Source organism: Pituophis catenifer, unplaced genomic scaffold, assembly GCF_029215685.1.
Source record: "Pituophis catenifer annectens isolate HBS135680 unplaced genomic scaffold, rPitCat1.0.hap2 SCAF_6, whole genome shotgun sequence".
Classification (NCBI taxonomy): domain Eukaryota; kingdom Metazoa; phylum Chordata; class Lepidosauria; order Squamata; family Colubridae; genus Pituophis; species Pituophis catenifer.
Window position 1 is genome coordinate 449,619 of NW_027256886.1, and position 18,860 is coordinate 468,478.

An 18,860-nucleotide genomic window follows, 5' to 3' on the forward strand; every position below is an offset into this window, starting at 1 on the left:
AAGAAAAATGGGCCTTTGCAGGTGTCCTTCTCCCTGGTCAACCCTAAAAAGCTTATTCCCCCTCCCCCAATAGCAGACAAGAAGGGAGGGCCGGACTTCACTGGCTCACCTATTTGACCAATGGAAGATGACCACAAGCACGTCTCTGTATTTTTATTTATTTAGGCAACCCTTTCTCCTTTTGGATTTATTCCATTGGGAGTGCCTCTGGTGGGCATAAATCCAGGGAAGGCTCAAGACCCTTTTTGAAATCTTCACCCTGAAATATGGGGTGTGTGTGTATGCCTTTTACCCCTGGGTTCCAGAAGCCTCCGGGATGGAAGGATTAGTTCTAATTGTCAGAACTTCAAACAAAGTTAAATCTAGTTGCCTTTTTGAAAAAGCGCCTTTCAAACATGATATAAAAGGCCCCAGAAAAGCCCCCTCTCTCTGGGAGCGGGGGGGGGGAACGTGAGAGAGCAGACCTCCTCTTTGCAAGCAGCCCCACGGGGTGAGGGGTGGGTGGGGGTCTCACAAAGGCCACTCTGGGGTCTCCAGGGACAGGGGAAAACTTGCCTGGAGGGGTTTCACACTGGGGGTGGGTGGGTTGAGGAAGGGAACAGGATGAGAAGGGGATCTCTTATTTAATGATTAATCCCCTCTTCCCATCCTCCACATCTTTCAGTTAGGGCTGAGTATTTGGATCGTTATAGCGTTTTATTTATATCATCTATAGGTTTTGTATACAGGTAGTCCTCAACTTACAACAGTTCACTGAGTGACCATTTGAAGTTACAACAGACTGAAAAAAGTGTCTTATGGCTATTTTTCACACTTATGACCATTGCGGCATCCCCTTGCTCATGATTTACATTCGGATGCTTGGCAACTGTGTCAGACGGCCTTCCGACAAGCCAAGTCCACGAGGAAGCCAGATCTACCTAACAAGCGCAGTGATTCATTTAACAGATGTGAAAACGGCATGGAAGTAAGTGGTGAGGGAGGTTTGCAGGAGGGGCCACACTGGTGGGGCCGGCTCTGCCTTCCTCAGGTGCCCTCAAGGCCGTCAAGCCAGCCTGGAACGGCTCTGCTCTGCACAGAACATTTACAAGCCAATTCCACGGGGGGAGGGAAACATCTGGATCTACTGCACATGCAAGCAAAATATCCATGAAGGGGGTCTACGGACATTCGCACAGATGCCAAAATTTTATTTTAAGCTCCTTGTCTTACACGTAATGGAGAAGAAGGGAGAGAAGGCCACCTCAGGATGAAAACCCCTCCCTCCCTTCCGTTTATCCCACCTTCAAAATAAAAACAGAATTGCACAATCTGGACACCACCCACAAGCTGCCACTTCAAGGATGCGACAAAAAGTCCAGGTTTCCGTGATCTGCTCGGTCTGCTTCTCCTTCTGAGGAGCATCTATGAAGTGACCGTCTCCTTCTAAGGGCAGCATTTCCTTCTGGAACATTCCGGGAGAGTCCAAAAGGTTCAGCAGAGGGACGCTCACCACGTAGTGCAGAGCAGGGCTTTGCCTGCCCGTAGCATTTTTTTTTTTTTTTACACTGAAAAACAGAGGCGTGCAAATGAATTTGTGAAGGCAATATGAAACAGTCATCCAGGCAGGCGGTTGTCCTGTCCGTCAGCTTCTGGCCAGACTCAGCCCCCTCCTACGCTCCCTTCTCCTGCAGCAGAGCCTGGAGGGACACCCCCTCCCCCCCCCAGGAGTTCTGAGTCCAAGCCACCCCAGGGCTTTCCAGGCAGGGACTGGGAAGGCCTTCTAGGAAGTAACGGCTTAAAAGACATTGTGCTGGAGTCAGAAGCTCCAGTGACAGCTGGGACCCCCGATTCTCAGGGCCAACATCAGGGCTGCCACGAGGATAAACAGAATTACAGGACGTCTGCAGCCACTCACCCAGGTCATGGTTGTCTCAAAGGTGCTTTTTTTCAAAAGGCAACCGGACTGTTGTTTTTCCTGGAGGAGGAGGAGGAGGAGGAGGAGGAGGAGGAGGAGGTTGTTTTGCGTCTCATCCGAGAAGCTTCCTTGGTCCTGACATCTGGCATTCATGCTCTCATCCAAGATGAAGCTTCTCAGATGAGAAGCGAAACCTCTTCTTCCTCCTCCTCAGGGGAAAAACAGTCCAGTTGCCTTTTGAAAAAAAAAAAAAAAACCTTTGAAACAATAAAGAAAAACAAAGTCAGAAGGGACATTGGAGGTCTTTTACTCCAACCCTCTGGTAGGTAGGAGACCCTATGGCTGTCCAATCTCTTCTTAAAAGCCTCCAAGGATGGAGCCCCCACAACTTCCTTTACACTGGCCGATTGTCCTCACTGTCAGGAAGTTTCTCCTTAGTTCCAGGTTGCTTCTCTCAATTCGTTTCCATCCGTTGCTTCTTCTCCTGCCTTTGGGTGTTTCGGAGAATAGGTTGACTCCCCTCTACCTTGTGGCAGCCCCTCAAATACCAGACGACTGCTATCATGTCACCCCTGGTCCTTCTTTTTATTAACCTGGACATACCCAAATTATGAATCTGTCTAGTTTAACAAAAACAAATGAGGCAGGGTCTCTAAGAAGAAGCACCAAGATCACACCCCTCCCCACAGCCAAGGAGGTCCTGGCTGGAGATGAGAAGACCCAACTCTTGACAAGACCAACTGAAGTTGGTCTTGAGAAACTGAGAAATTGTCCCCCTCAGAATGGGCTCACAATTTGGGTGTCCTCTTAGACTCACAGCTAAGATTAGAGCAACATCTGTCAGCTGTGGCTAGGGGCACAGGTTCGCCTGGTGCACCAATTGAGACCCTACTTGGATCGGGAGGCTCTCCTCACAGTCACTTATGCCCTTGTCACCTCATGGTTAGATTATTGCTACCCTTGAAAAGTGTTCGGAGACTACAGTTGGTCCAGAATGCAGCCGCGCGAGCTGTCGTGGGTGCACCTAGGTACACCCACATTACACCAATTCTCCGCGAGCTGCACTGGCTCCCTATTGGTCTCCGGGCACAATTCAAGGTGTTGATTACCTTTACAGCCCTACATGGCTCAGGGTCAGGTTATCTTCGAGACTGCCTTCTACCGCATAGCTCCCAGCGACCGGTAAGATCCCACAGAGTTGGTCTCCTCCGGGACACCTCAGCTAAACAATGTCGATTGGTGGGCCTGTGGGGGAGGGCCTTCTCTGTGGCTGCTCTGGCTCTCTGGAACCAGTTACCCCTGAGATCCGGACCATCCCCACCCTATTGGCCTTCCGGAAAGCGGTAAAGACCTGGCTTTTCTGGCAGGCCTGGGGTCGTTGATCTCGCTGTTGTGATCTGGCGAGATCCGGCCATGAATGGTGTGAATGGGTTTTAATTATTTTTAATGTTTTAATGTTTAATGTTTTTATATATGGTTTTTAATTGCATTGTAAGCCGCCTTGAGTCTTTGGAGAAAGGCGGCATAGAAGTTGAATTAATAAATAAATAATAAGTTCCATCAAAGAAGCTCAGCAGCCTCACCTGGTGAAGCCGTCACTTCTCCTCTTGATGAAGGGCTTCAATGAAGACTTCAAGCTTCTCCTGGATCTCCCGAACTTTTTCTGAAAAAAAAAAATCAAGTCCCTGCCTTTAGGCCCAGAGAAGGAAGTCGAGGAGGGCCACGGAGGGTCTCCAATCCTTCCTCTGTCCCATCCATTGTCAGAGGACTAACTGCAGGCAATGTGGTTCATCCAGATGCGCTCCCTGACTTGCTTCCTCCAACCTGGTTCTTTCTAGATCAGGGGTCCCCAAACCTGGCTACTTTAAGACTTGTGGACTTCAACTCCTAGAATTCCCCAGCCAGCATGGCTGGCTAGGGAATTTTGGGAGTTGAAGTTCACAAGTCAAGTTGGAGATTTCTGATCTAGATGAACTGGACAGAAAGCTGGGAAGAGCTTAAATTTGGGATCCCGAATTTCATTTAGTAGAGTTTTAGTAAATGCTAAATAGCAATGGGGAAAAAAAGTTTGCACAATTGTATTCAATAGCATGTATTAGTTATTTTCCTTTCCTGAAACTCCCAGAAGTGCAATTCAAACGCGTGCAAATTGAGGGGGGCTTCAAGGAAGGGGGTGTGATCAAAATCTTGCCCCCCCCAGCAGTGAAGCCGGGCCCTCCCTCAGCCATCTCTGAAAGGTGCCCCCCCACTGCTTCTCCAGCAGGCAGGATGTACCAAAGGCCTTGAACTGTGAACAAGTGAGACATTGGGGGGGGGAGGGAGGAATGAGATATTGGGGAGGTTACCAGCTCCCCAGGAAAATAATGAGTCTACTGGACCCAGTTTGGGAAGCCAGGCTCCGTTCCTCGCCCATCAAAAAACAGAAGGGCAATCCCCCAGATGGCACTGGCTGTGAGAGGAGACAAGGACGACTTGGGATCCCTCTGGCAGGGAGGGTGCCAGGGGCCAGGATTGGTGGCTTGGGCAAAAGAGCTGCGGAGACAAGCAGCAATCCTGCCCCGTCTCCCTGGCAGACCTTAGCTTGGCCCCAAGACCGGAAGACTCAGGGCAGGTTCTGGAACTGGGAGGCAGCGAGGTGCCCAACTGGCAAGATGCACCCGCTGTCTCTGGCCTTATTTCCTCGGTCTGAATTCTGTGCCGACCCTGAGCCCTTTTCCTGCTTTGCCAGTCATTCGGGCCTGTCCATTACAATTGTTATTAAATTTGTTTGCTGCCCATCTTGTTAAAAGGCAACTCGCTCTCCTCTTGCTCCAGATGTCAAGGAAGGACGCCAGACAAGCCCCCTTGGGGAGGGCGAGAGATGAACACCCAGGGTCTCCCAACACCTGTTAAACAATCCCCCCTCCCCGTCCCAGCCACCAAGAAGCATGCTTCCGCAGCAGCAGGGCCGGGCCGAGGACGGTGAATGCCCTGCTCCTGCCATTGACTGGGTGTTTGCTCAAAAGATGAGCTGGCCCAGCCCCGCTTCTCCCCAGCCCTTCATCTGGTCATGAATATTCCCATAATCCTTTCTCCCAACATCCCGTCAACTCTGCCCGACACAGAATGAAGGAAGCCTCTGCCATTCAGCGGCTTCAAGAAGCCCATTCATCTCTGCAGCCGCTTTGTCCCCACATGAAACAACATCCGTGGGCCACTCGTCTCCTTTGCATTAATCCCCTGATCCGGGGCTCAGCAACAGGCTAATTGATCTGTAATTAGGGCCTGAATACACAGGGAGACAGAGGGAGACCCAGCCACGGGGGGCCGAGGGCGGCTCAGCTCAAGATGGGAAGGAGCCTTCAAACACAACCGCCCAGGATCAGCCAGTGCCACCACCAAGGCCTCGCAAAATGCAGCCATGAGCATCTCTGCCCTAAGAACCAATCAATCAGAATAGAGCTGGAAGGGACCTTGGAGATCTTCTAGTCCAACCCCCTGGTCAAGCAATTTGAGACAAGTGGCTGTCCAGTCTTTTCTTAAAAATCTCCAGTTATGCAGCACCCAAAACTTCTGGAGGCAACTTCCCTTCCACTGGTTAATTGTCCTCCCTGTTAGGAAGTTTCTCCTCAATTCCAGGTTGCTTCTGTCCTTGATTAGTTTCCATCCATTGTTTCTTGTCCTGCCTTCTGCTGCTTTGGAGAATAAGTTGACCCCTTCCTCTTTGGGGCAGCCCCTCAAATACTGGAAGACTGCTATCATGTCCCCACTAGTCTCTCTAGACTGGCCATACCCAACTCCTGCAACTGTTGTTATGTTTTAGTCTCCAGGTCTTTGATCATCCTAATTGCTCTTTTTTAAAATTGTATTTTTGATTTTGATTTTTTATAAACTTTTATTAAATAAACATTAAAACAATGGACACAGTGCGACCATCCTGGTTTTGTCATTTCCATACATATTTTAACATGACTACAGATACAATTCCCACTCATCATACATTGTTACTTTGGTATTATGAACATATCCCTTATCCTCATTTGAATGTTTGTCTAAGTATTGTCTAGTTTCAGTTCTATGAATCCTCAATATTTTCTGTTTCGACTCCTTTTCCTCATTTCCAACCATTGACACATTTTGTTCCAAATTTTGTAATATTCTGTCTCACCTTTATTTTTAAGTTCTAGTGTTAGTCTGACCATTTCTGCACATTATTTTATTATCTCTTCTTCAGACAAGGAATCCCTATTTTTCCAATTTTGCGCATACACCAATCTTGCTGCTGTTATGACACGCAGCATTAAATATATCACTTCTTTACTATATTTCTCTTTTAGAATTCATAATAGGAATAGTTCTGGTTTCAAATCTGTATCTTGGTCTAGCATCTCTTCCAACCATGTCTTTATCTGAGGCCAAAATTCCTTGGCTTTCGTACATGACCACCACATCTGATAAAATGATCCTAGTGCTGAGTTACATCTCCAACACAGCAGTGATAGATTCCTGTTCATATTTGCTAACCTTGTAGGCGGAAGGTGCCACCTATAAAACATTTTGTATAGGTTTTCTTTGTACGCGGTGGCTAACGTTAATTTCCTATTTCTCTCCCATAAGTCTTGCCATTTGTCCAGTTCAATATTGTAACCAAAGTTTTTGGCCCACACTACCAGTTTCCTTCACTTGCTCTTCCACCATTTCATATTCCAGTAGATATAAGTTTTCTTTATCATCTTTTCATCCATTCCTAATAAAATTTTGTCCAGCGTCGTTAATTCTTTCATAATACCCCATTCTTTTCTACCTTTCATATAGCGTGACTGTATTTGTAGGTATGCCCACCACTCCAATTCTATCCCTTCTTCTTGTAGTTGTTTTCTAGCTCTTACTTCCCCTCTAGCTGCTCTTCTCTGCACTTTTCCCAGGAGAAGTGGACCAGGGGCACAGCTGAAAATGCCCTCCAGGAAGACCGTGGCTCTCCTCTTACTGTGGCACCCAGGAAGCTCCCAGTTAAAGGCAACCGGGGAGGGTACAGGGCCTAAGCTGCGAATTCACCAAAGACCACCAGCCGAGACCCTCCCTGGGTTGCCCTCCCCCTCTGGGACTCTGCCCTGGCTCTGCTGCAGAGTCACCGCCCCTCTTCCGCCAGAGGGAGGACCCCAATGTGTCCAAAAGCTGCTAGAATGGAGTGATCTGAGCCGGGGGTCAGGCTCCTCTGAATGGCTGGGGTGTTTGCTAAGGCTGCTTGACACGAAGGTCCCACGCGTTTGAGTGGGTCCCCCTTGTTCACAGCCCAGAGGAAAAGGCCAAACCAGCAGGGAAGCCACCCAGGTCGCCCTTGGCGAGGCAGAGCACCATCCATCACTGGCCGGGACAGATTGATGGACAGCCCCCCCTCCCCTCCCTCCCAAGCTGAAAACCAGATGGGGAGTGAATGGGGCAGGCGGTGGGTCAAGGCAAGGTGGCCGGGTGGGGGGGGAAGGCCGCCCTGTCGGAGGTGTTTGTGCTGCCAGCAGAGAAAGGGGTCAAGATGGAAACGGGGCGGCTGGGCGGGTGGCTTGGGGGCCCTTTCTCGTTTGGGCTACAAAGGCCGGCCCTGTTCCCTGTCCCACTGTGGGGCGGGAGAAAGAGGGGTTTGTCCAGGCTCTGCCACCGCCTGGGATTCCCTGAGAAGCTGAGACGGGAGGGCGGACGAGGCTGGGGAATTCTTCCCCCATTAGCTCATCGTTGCAAGGAAGCCCTGAGACAAAACCAGCCAAAGAGGAGCCCTCTGAGTGGGATGGGGAAGAGTCACCCCCTGAATCAGGGCGAGGGGGGCACCCAGAGCCCCAGGGGAGGCTGACACGGCTTGCGCTGGCTTGCATCCGTCACCGCCAGGCATTCAAAGGCCCCCTTGTCAGCGCCTGGGAGGGAAAGCACGTCCGGCCAATCTGAAGCAAAGGCTTCCTGGGGATTTCCCCTTACGGGAGACGGAAAATCACGGGGCGACCTCTGGAACACGGAGGTCGGGGTTGGCCTCCTCCCTCCCTGCGGGATAGGCACCCTCGCTCCCACCGTCTTTCAGTCACCTGGTTAAAATCCCAGCGGAAGGGGGTCTCGGCCAGGACAGACTTCCACCAATGGGTGGACTCCAGGCTGTGCTTGGAGATGACCAAGAAACTCCTCTCGGTGACCACCTCAGTGACTGCCTTCAACAGAGGAGGGAGGGCACAAAGCTACACCGCCAAAAGTCCCAGGGAGAGCACAGCGGGGACTATAAAACAGGGCTCTCCAAAGTCGGCAGCTTTTAAGACTTCAACTCTCAGAATTCCCCGGCCAGGAAAGTTGCCAAATTTGGAGAGCCCGCCTATGACAGAAGAGAACGGACAGCCGGCTGGGGGCAAAGTGGCTCCTGCAGAGGCAGTGGGTAGGGCACCGTCCTGGCGAAAGCTTCCTTATTGACAGCAGGGCTGTCAATATAATAATTTTAAATTGGGGTATTTTAATTTTTGGGGTTTTAAATCGGCCAAATCTATTTAATTATTTTAATTTTTAATTATTGTTGTGTCTTGTGTTTTTAAATTGGCTGTACACCGCCCTGAGTCCTTCGGGAGAAGGGCGGTATAGAAATAAAATTATTATTATTATTATTATTATTATTAAAGCCAGCGGCTGAAGGAATCCTGAGGCCGGCGGCCAGAATGCAGCCGAAACTTGTCTCTGTTGCCGGAGTCCCCCAGCGAGATGGCAGGAGATCCCCAGAGCCCAGTCTGAGCCAGAGGGCAGAGCGAGCCCGGGGGTCCCAAATACAGGTAGTCCTCACAATGGTTCGTTTAGTGACCATTCGAAGTTATAACGGCACTGAAAAAACTGACTTATGACCATTTTTTGCACTTATGACCAATGCAGCATCCCCACAGTCAGGTGATCAGAAGTCAGAGGCTTGACAACTGACTCATGACGGTCGTCGTGTTTCGGGGTCACCTGATCCCCTTTTGTGACCTTCTGAAAAGCAAAGTCAAAGGGGAAGCCAGGTTCACTTAACAACCGTGTGACACACTTAACACCTGTGGCTAGGCAGGTCATAAAATGGGGCAAAACTCATTCAACACCTGTCTTGCCTAGCCACAGAGTTTTTGGGGTCCATTGTGGTACACCCCTACTTGGTCAATGTGGAGGAGATGAGTGTGAACCCTACTGTCAATCATCAACCTCCCCTTTTCACTTCGTCTCTCCCGCCTGTTCAGCCCCGGGCAGAGATCAAGATCTCTGTGGGGTGACTTTTCCAAGGGGTTGGATCAACTACTAACATCAGCTGCCTGCAATTACTGCAAGTTCGAATCTCGCCAGGCTCAAGGTTGACTCAGCCTTCCATCCTTTCTAAGGTAGGTGAAATGAGGACCCAGACTGTTGGGGCAATAAGCTGACTTTCTATAAAATATACAAAAGGATGAAGGCTATTGCTTAACGCACTGTAAGCCGCCCTGAGTCTCCGGAGAAGGGAGGCATGTAAATCAAACCAAAGCAAACCTAACCAAAAACAAAACAAAACAAAAAACTACGAAATGGGGCTTCCCATGGACTTCTCAAGCCCCCCCCCCGCTTTAAGGAGGGTTCTTGAGGAGCTCTGGCCCCCGAAAGAGGCTAAGGCCGGCCTTGCTCAGGAGACAGGGCCAGGGAGGGAAGGACCCCACCCCTTCCTCAGGGGTCCAGCAGTCGAATGCCTGGAGTTCAGTTGCCAGAAGCCGCACTTGATCCTGAAGGGAGAAAGCCCCCACTCCCCCAGGGCCTCCCCGAGAAGGAACTGGTTGGGGCCTGGCTCAAGGCCAGCCAAGGAGCCCAGCACTCAGCTGGAAGGGGAGGGGGCTTCCCAGGGGTCTGTTGATTTAGCCACCCCGACTGGCAGCCCAGCAACTGTCCTGAATGCCCCCCCCCTTTTCCTTGGGACTGGCAAAGCTTCTGGGAGGAAGGGTCTGGGTCAGAGAGAGAAGGGGTCTCCCACTGCCATAGCGGAGGGAGGCTAAGGGGGAGGAGCACAGAAAATGCCCCCGAGTCCCTGCCTACTGCCTGGGCAATGCCAGTGGGGAGCACCACTTTCTCTCCCCACCAGCCGGCTGGAGTGCTGCTCACCTGCCCCAGCTGCCCCCTCCACAGCTCCAGCCCCCCCCCCCAAACTGGCTCCCAAAGGCTTCCAGGCAATGGGGCTGAGAGGCTCCAGCTGCAACCAGCCCCTTTCCCCTCCCCCTCCAGGGCTGTCCTAATCCCTGCGGTTAGAGATCAGTTTCAACAAGTAGGAAGCTGCGAGGGAGGGAGGGAATTCCACCGCCCTAGCCCTTCCCTGGAAGGAAAGTGTGTGTGTGTGTGTGTGTGTGTGTGTGTGTGTGTGTGTGAAAGAAAGCGAGGGAGCGAGAGAGAGAAGCAGTAACTGAAACCGCGCTGCCTGCCAGGGTCATTTCCAAGGGGGACCTGACCCCAAGGGAGGAGCAGCCCTGCAGGCCCAGAGAGAAAGAGGCAGGTGACATTTTGGAGACAAACGATAGCTATATCATTTTATAGCTATTTCTAAAGAGCAGCTGAGGGGGCTGATCAGGCGGAGCCTCCCCCCTTTGCCAGCACCCAGAGCCCCAAACGGGGCCTTTGGCTCTGTTTCTGGGGACGGCATCCGTATCACTCTGTACTTCGGAGCTGCCCCCTGATGTGCCATGCAAAGCCCTTGAGGGCCCCCCCCCCCACACACTCCCCGTTCCCTCCCAGGGACCAGGACCAGCTCTGGAGGGGGGGGAGGGGGAATCAGAGTGACGGCAGGTAGGAAAGACCACCCACCCACGGGGTCTCTGTGGCCGCTTTGAATGGACTGCTGTTTTGCCCTGACCCCTCTCCTGGCCACTGCTGCCCAGTGGGGCTAAACTGTCTCTTGGCAGGATGTAAAAGAGTGGCTGGACTCCCCCTTTCGCAGCTCCGGGGCTCCAGCCTGGGTGGCTGGAGGCGCCTGCTGCTTTTCAGAGCTTGCCCCGCCATGAAAAGTGGCACGTGGCTTCTGCTCAACAAGAGTGCCGAAGCCACTGAAACCCAGAGAGAATATTTATTCCTAGAGGCTTCAACTCATAGTCCAGATTTTCAAGCACAAAGAGGATTCAATCTGTCGGAGGGGCTTTTCTCTACTGCTTTGCCCTCGTGAAAGAGAGGAAACGAACGCCCAAAGGAGGGGCCCTGGCAGGCTCCGGGGGAGAGGGATGGGGGGAGACCAGCACAAAGGCCTGCCTTCTTGGGGGGGCAGCAGCAACCCCCTTTCAGGGCAGCCTCTGCAGAGCCGAGGGGCCTCCCCTGCGTGCGGTGAATGATGGCCGGGCCTCCAGGCAAGATCCCTGGGCCTCAGGCAGGCCCCGACAGGAGAGGGCCTCTGTGGGCCAGGAAATGCTCCTCCTGCAGGAATTCAGCTGGAGGATACCCAGCACAAAGACCCACGGAGGAAGCCCCCCAGCCCTTTGCCTGGCAGGGCAGGAAGCTGGCTGCCCCCCCCCTCCCCGGAAAGTATCTGCCTTTCTTTTGGGGAAGGGGCAAACACAGCAGCCCCTCTGACAGCTGGGCGCAGGAGACCCACCCCCAGCCCATGGACTTTTCACCCCCTTTCTCCTCCCTGCAGGAGGGAACCAGGGGAAGGACCCTTCCTGCTTGCCAAAAACCGGTTGGAAGGTGCGCCGTGTAGACAGCACCCCGTGTCCTGGGTAGGCTATGTACAAGGAGAGGAAGCAGCCACGGAGCAAATCAAGGACACTCCCACCCACCCACCCACCCACCTGACAGGGCAAGCCACTCCTCAGGAACAGAGAGCAAAGCCCCCTCCCTTCCCTAGTCAGGTAAGGAAACGTCCACAAGAAAACCACCAAGCTCAGAGAGCACCGCAATTGTCCTCTCCTTCCTCCTCCTAGCAAACCCCACTCCCTTCTAGCTCTGATGATGTTCCCTAGTCGGGTCATGAAAACAGCCGGGCTGAGTGAGCCCACAGCAATTCTCTCCTACTGGATGAGCCACACAATCAGGAAGGCTCCCAGAAGGAGGCAGCCACACCGCAACGCCTTTAGTGGACGGTGGCGCAGACAAAGCGGGGACCCACGGGAGGTTCAGACCCAAAGTCCGAGAGGATCCTGGGGCTTTTAAGCGGGCAAAGGCCAACTCCCGCAGGAAGGGCCCCGTAGCTTGAGCCGGGGATACTCACTGAGGTCCTCGGCCAGCTGCACTCGCTTCCCCGTCAGAAGCGTCATCTTCTTGCCACAGTCCTCTGCAAAGTCCTCCAGCACTTCCTTGACGTTCTTCTCCAGACGCCTCACTGCGGGAAGGGGCTCGGGTTTAGCCAAGCTGTTCCTGTGGGACGTCCCACAGGTGCTTTTCTCAAAAGGGAAGCGGGCTTTGTCTCTGGAGCAGGTCCTGGAGGTCCCGAAAGTGCCTTTTTCAGGAGGCACCTGGACTTCCTTGGTTTTCCCTGGAAGGCGTCTGGCTTCTCATCCAAGGAGCTTCTTCAGCTCTGACATTCCGTTCCCGGATGAGAAGCCAAACGTCTTCAAGGGAAAAAAACAAAAACAAAGGCCAGCTGCCTTTTGGAAAAAAAGCCCCCTTGGGACAATGGACGTTTCTGCAGGAGGGCAACGGTGCTCAGAAGGGAGGAAGCCAGAGGGCACCTCCCGAGGGAGGGAGCCAGGATTCAAGGACCTCTCGAACCAGGACTTGTTCTCCAACCCCTGTTCTAGAGAAGATGGCCTTCAGCCTTCAGGGCTCAGCACCCTGGCAGCAACCGATGCCAAGCAACCTCTGGGAAGGGTAAAGTTCCCAGCTCCTGGAGGGGCATCTGAGATCAAGCAAACCTGAAGCGGTGGCCGCTGGGACCCTTGTGTTGTGGTCCGCCAGCAGTCTGTGGAGCTGGCAGCGGAGTCGGACAGCGATGAGGCTGAGGAAGAACCTGGGCCAGTCCTGGAGGCTGGGGAAGGCCCGGATGAGGGCTCTGCGTCAGAGGCAGAGATGGGGCCAGGGCCATCGAGGAGTGAGGTACAGACTCCGGAGCCTCCAGAGGCTGATAGGAGTGAGGCAGAGGAAGAGGAGGAGCCTGTTCCTAGTGCACGCATGAGAAGAGCTGCCAGAAGGCAAGAGCAGCTCAAGCAGAGAGGACGACTCGGGAGTAGGGCCAAGAGATGATTGGCCCCTCCCATAAGGCTTAAAACAGACCAGCAATGGCGTTTGGGCTTTGCCGGAAAACAACGTTGGTAGCTTCGTCCTCTTCTTCGTCTACGTCTTTTATTTATTTTTGTATCTGTGACTTCTGAACATTTGCCAAGAAAGGCCTTTGGCAGTTTGCCTAATTGGACCAAGATTTGCGACAGGACTGAGGAATTTGTGTTGGGAGGAATTTGCTTTAATTTAGTTGAACGATGCTGGGAATGAAGTAATTCTCAGCTGTTTGAATAAAGTTTGTTTGTTTTTCACTGACTGATTTTCCTACTACTTAGTTGGGCCTGGGTCACAACACCTTGCATCTCTCCCACCCGTGGCGCAGATGGCATCTGTCCCCACCCCCAGAGGTCCAGAGAGAAGAAGGGAGGGGCTCCTACCTTCGGTGTTGGCCAGCTGCTGCCTCAGGGTGTTGGCGGTGATGGCCAGCATGCGCTGGATGCGCCAGAAGAGAACCACGTCGTTGCACTCCAGCTGGAGGACCAGAAGGAGAACCATAGCGGTGAGAATCTGCTCATTGCGTTTGGAGGTGGGGGGGCGTCTGCAAATCCAGCCCAGCCCAGCCCAGCAGGTGAGTGTGTGGGGCACGAGTCCAGGAGATCAGTAAACGCAGCTGTCAGAGGAACGGTTGTGTTGCACGGATTCCACCACCGAATTACAACTACTTTAAAATGCTACAAAACTATTAAAATTACCCTGCCACCTGCTGAATATAAAGCCGTCTTCCAGCTCTTCCAGAAAAAAAGAAGCGGCTTGTGAACTTCTCCTTCCATGGGGGTTATTTCATTTATCAATTTATATATAAATTACAACAGGGCCCCCAACAACATTAAAAAAACAGCCACAAATTTGAATGAAAACAGCAAAAGAAAGCAACAAAATGCCCCTAATGTACAGAGCCCAGCATCCTTCTAGCCACCACAGATGGGCCTTATGGCCTTTTCACCCATTACGGAAGGACATCGCTGACCCCTGAACCTTCTTCTGCTCACTGCAACTGGAAGGCAAAGAAGGCTGCAGGGGCCCTGGGTGCTCCCTGAGCTGGGCGGTTTCCCTGGAGGCGTTTCATGACGCAAACTAGTCACTAGTCCCACCAGCACGGGTGACGTTCCCCAGTTGGGTCCTGGAACGTCTGCAAGGAAACTGCCCAGCTCAGGGAGCACCCAGGGCCCCTCAGTCCAACCCTCCTTCGTTGGTGCTCCCCAGAGTCCCAGGGCAGTTGGGTGTCCTCTACATTGAATAGAAGCCTGAAATAAAGCTGGCTTTCTAATGGCCGGAGGATTTAACGGCAGGACTGCTGGGTTGAGCGGCAGAAAAGGACGCGTGACCCAGGGAGCCTAGAGTTTGGCAACAGACAAGAACAGCTGGAACCAGATGTTCACTGCAAGGCTGCCACCTAGTGGAACACCACAACAATGACATCCGCTTGGAGCACATCCTGGCTGCGCATGAGGAGAGCCCCCCCCCCCCGGGCTTCCTAAGTCAAACGCCACCGTAGCTTCCCCCGCTTACCTCCGAGTCCACAAAGTGCCTCTGGTAGTAGTAGAAGCCCCTCCGGCAGAGGTTGCAGTGGCCCAGGGCTGTTTTCAGGAAGTGCTGCCTGTAGACCTGGTGCCAGGTGTCCTTGATCTGGGAGCAGAGGGACAGTTGGATCAGTCAAACTGTGGACGTTGGATCGGTCCTGGGCTGTGGAAGACCCTCCCCCAAGGCCCTGGCCCTGAGCAAAAGGCAATCCGCAGACTGCCCTCCTGTGCGTGCGTGTAGAACTGGTTAATGTTCTTCTTGGACGCCCTTGTGGAATACCCTGCCTCTGCCCAGAGGAAAACAAGAGGAGCATCTACTGCCATTTGCCTTCTGTCAAAGGCAGCTTTTCCTCTAATCTGGCCTCCAGACCCCTGGGATGGAAGTCTTGGTCCTCGGAGCCCCTGGGCGGGAGCAGAGGGTCCTTGGGGGCTGGGAGGGTCCTGGGGGTGGCTGATGGCCCTGAGCTTGAGGGAGAAATTCTGACACTGAGCAGAAAGGGAGAGAGAGGAAGATGAGGGGGTGGGTGGGGGTGGGGCTTCCAGTGGTCAAAAGAGGAATCCAGGGGCCCTCTCCCTCAGGTGATGGGACCCTCCCGGGGTGCTGGGTTTTAGGGCCCGTTTTACTCAGCTAGCAGGATCCAATGGCCATCATGGGAATTGCTAACCCCAGAGAGGGGAAGCCAGCCTGGGTCATAACAAAATCACAGAGTCGGAAGGGACCTTGGAGATCTTCTAGTCCAACCCCTGGCCCAAGCAGGAGACCCTCTACCATGCCAGACGATGGGCTGTCTCTTCTGCACCCACCACTTCTGGAGGGAAGCTGTTCCACCAACTCTGACTGTTCCTGGTCACGGCTGCTTCTGTTTCCCCTGCCCAGCCCTCTCTGACTCGGGGGCCTCCTGCTCATCTCCGTTTCTTAGCCGAGGGAGCCAGCCTTGTCCACGGAGCCTTTCTGTGGCCAGCGTGGCTATGCATTGAGGCACACAGAACACTATTACCTTCCCACCAAAGTGGTACCTATTTATCTGCTCAAACTTTCCTGCTCCTGAACTGCTAGGTGGGCAGGAGCTGGGTGGTGGTGATGAGAAACGGGAGCTCACCCCATCACGTGGGTCTTGAACCCGGGCTGTCGGCTTCCAGCCGAGGTGACAAGCTCATCGTCTTTAACCACTGAGCCATCACGCCCTCAACAGATCCTGGGCTCTTCCCACCCGATGGCCACTTGGCCATCAGCCAGGGCGGAAGACCCTCCAGGACAGGGGTCTCCAACCTAGGCAAGCCTGGCGGACTTCCACTCCCAGCTTTGCTGGCTGGGGAATTCTGGGAGTGGAAGTCCGCCAGGGGAGCAGACTTGACAGGGAGCGCATCTCTTCCTGAAAGCCCACCTTTCCCGCCTCCCTCTCAGGGTTCTCCCAAAAAAGGTCGCAAAACGAGACGCCTTACCAAGCAGGGGTCCACCGCCACCCCTCGGGCCTCGAGATTCTTCCGGACGGTGGTGACCTCGTCATTGGCCAGGTAAGCCGGGTGCTCCTCGTTGCATTTCATCATCTTCTCCAGCTCGTTTTTGGTTTCATTGCGGATGGACTGGCATGCAAGAGACGGAAGAGCGTTTCCTAAATGGCCCGAAACATTTCGGCTGCTCCAGATGGGACCCCTAGCTTTTCCCCTGGGCCTCTGACCCCGGCGCAGGTCAGGGGCCTTCAGGTCTCCAGGAAGCCTCCTAACCCTGGAGCAGCGGCCTCTCCGTGCTGAAGGAGGAACGTTAAGGGCCGCACAGAGGGAGGCAGGCTGAGGCTGAAGGCCCCAGAGACACCCATGCCCCACCTACAGTGGGATACACTCTAAGGAATGTGGAGGAGACACGGCTGGGGAAGCATGATCCCGAAGGGCCCAGGAGCCAGAGGGAAGGCCACCCTCCGAGATGCGTGACTCTCACAGTCGGTCTCCCTTACGGGTCTGCAGCTGGCCACGGTTGGGGAGGAAGCCCCACAAGGAGAAAGCCGAGCGCCCCTTTACCTGCTCTTTGGTGCGCTTCACCCAATAGAGCCACCTTTTCCTCCAGTCGGGGCCCACCATGTCTTCAATGACAGATTCCGCTAGACAGAAGCGAGACAGAAGGGCTCTCCTCAATCCCAGAGCCTGGAAGCAGGATAGAAGGGGCGCACAGCTACATCCCAGAGGGGGCTGCCAAGGGACCACCCCCCTCCTGAGCCTCCCACCCAGGCCTTCAGAGCAGCAGCCATGAGGTGGCCCAAGAGAGGCTGAAAGCCCCAGGAAGGGAGAAAGGAAGGGAGGGAATGAGAAGGAAGGGATGAGAAGGAAGGGAGGAAGGAAGGGAATGAGAAGGAAGGAAGGAAGGAAGGAAGGAAGGGGAGGAGGGGAGAGGGAGGGAGGGAGGGAGGGAATGAAGAGAGGAGGGAGGGAGAGAGGAAGGAAGGGGCACTCACTGTCCTTCAGGCGACTCTGCAGGGTTTCCTCCATGAACTGAATGGCGGCGTCCCACTGCTGCTTGTCGGAGATGGACCTGTCCTCCAGGGCGTTGTGCTGGATCACCCTCTGCCAAGGCAGAGCATGGGCATCAGGAGGGCCCTTTTCCCTTCCCGCCCCCTCCCCCATCCAAAGGGAGTGGAGGGAGCCCTACCAGGCTGTCCTCCGCCCGCTCGTTCCACTTGTGCCGCTTGATGCTTTCCTCCTTCACGGCCTGCTTCAGCTTGTCGAAGATGTCGTCGTGCTCCTTGCCCTTCTGCTCGGTCATGAAGCGAGAAAACTCCTCCTGCAGGGTCTCCCAGGCCACCTGCCAAGGTGCAGGGCAGGAGGGGCACAATAACCAACGGCAGGCAAGACACCCCTCCCCTGCTGTGCGCCCTTGCACCCTGCTGGCCAGCCCCCCTCCCCCTCCCGCTCAGGTCTGGAGTCCCCATCTTCTCCAGGCGTGGACCACAAGGGCCCCTCCAAGCCGAAGCCTCTGGACGGGAGCTTGAGAGGGGAGCGGGAGCTCTTCCCCGCCCTTGCCCCGGCCTCCTGTTAAGTGGAAATTGCAGGAGGAGGGCAGGAGCCTTCCTGGTCAGGATCACTGGTTCTCTACAGCAGAGGTCTTAAGACTTGCCGACTTCAGCTCCCAGGATTCCTCAGCCAGCCTTCGGGCCTGAAACCTCAGATCTGGCTTTTTTCTTCCTTGTAAAACCATACCTTTCACTCCAAAGGCAGCCGAAGGCTCTCCTTTCCCAAAATGATCGAATGGGCACAGAAGGGCAACCTGTTCTGCTACTTGGAGCCCAAGGTGGAGGAGGAGGGAGTTCCCTGGCTGTCACCGTTGGCTGCAACTCACCTCCACAGCCTTGTTGGGCAGCTGCTTGTCAGTCCACTGCTTCAGCCTGATGTCCACGGTGGTGTTGAAGGTGCCGGCATTCAGAGACTGGGCTGCTGGAAGGTAGATGTTCTCAATCACATGGGTCGAAACTCTCTCCCATAAAGTCTTCTGAAGAATTTCCTCCCTGGGAGGGAAACGCAGGAAGGGATGAAACCAGCGCCAGGAAAAGAGGAGAGAAAATGTCCATAGGCTGCCTAGATTATCATCATCATCATCAGCAGAGTCTGATAGTACAGGTGGCCCTCGACTTACGGCCATAAGGGAGCCCAAAATTTTCATTGCTAAGCAAAAGGATTGTTAAGTGAGTTTTGCTCCATTTTACGACCTTTCTTGCCAGTCATTAAGTGAATCACTGCAGCTGTTAAGTTAGTCACTTGGTTGTTAAGTGAATCTGGCTTCCCCATTCACTTTGCTGGTCAGAAGGTCGCAAAAGGGGATCGCGTGACTCCGGGACACTGCAACCGTCATAAATACGAGTCAGTTGCCAAGCGTCTGAATTTTGATCACGTGACCACACGGATGCAGCAACGGTTGTAAGTGTGAGAAATGGTCAGAAGTCACCTTTTTCAGTACCGTTGTAATTTTGAACTGTTGTAAGATGAGGACTTCCTGTGTATCTTCTGCTTACAAAAGAACCCCTATGCAGCTCAATACCTACTCCAGAGTGCCTGATGACGTGAGGAGATCTGAAAGGCCATCTTACTTCCTTTATTATTCTTGCCATAGATTTGTCAATGTCCAACTGGGGTGGTGGATAACGTTTTTGTCTTTTGTTCTTTTTAATTCACTTTTTAAAATGTTCCTGTCTAGCTTTGTTTGTTCTCTGTTAATTTTTCCTTTCTGATTTTGTATTTTAATTTTTGAATAAAATAAAAAATTGATTTAAAAAACA

General features: G+C 53.4%; 1 protein-coding gene across 3 annotated transcripts in view; it reads right to left on the reverse strand.

Annotated features, from left to right (window-relative positions):
- Positions 1 to 1,173: 1,173 nt before the first annotated feature.
- The window catches only part of OPA1 (OPA1 mitochondrial dynamin like GTPase), a 67,353-nt gene continuing 49,666 nt past the window's right edge, over positions 1,174 to 18,860 (reverse strand). For all 3 annotated transcript variants that reach the window (XM_070944906.1, XM_070944905.1, XM_070944907.1), the window contains 10 exons: positions 17,927 to 18,092; positions 17,240 to 17,392; positions 17,046 to 17,154; positions 16,615 to 16,694; positions 16,042 to 16,182; positions 14,588 to 14,704; positions 13,456 to 13,549; positions 12,072 to 12,182; positions 3,481 to 3,560; positions 1,174 to 1,547 (listed from right to left, as the gene is read on the reverse strand). In XM_070944906.1, the coding sequence (XP_070801007.1) occupies positions 3,493 to 3,560; positions 12,072 to 12,182; positions 13,456 to 13,549; positions 14,588 to 14,704; positions 16,042 to 16,182; positions 16,615 to 16,694; positions 17,046 to 17,154; positions 17,240 to 17,392; positions 17,927 to 18,092 (1,039 nt within the window). In that variant the 3' untranslated portion in view covers positions 1,174 to 1,547; positions 3,481 to 3,492. The remainder of the gene's footprint in view (positions 1,548 to 3,480; positions 3,561 to 12,071; positions 12,183 to 13,455; positions 13,550 to 14,587; positions 14,705 to 16,041; positions 16,183 to 16,614; positions 16,695 to 17,045; positions 17,155 to 17,239; positions 17,393 to 17,926; positions 18,093 to 18,860) is intronic.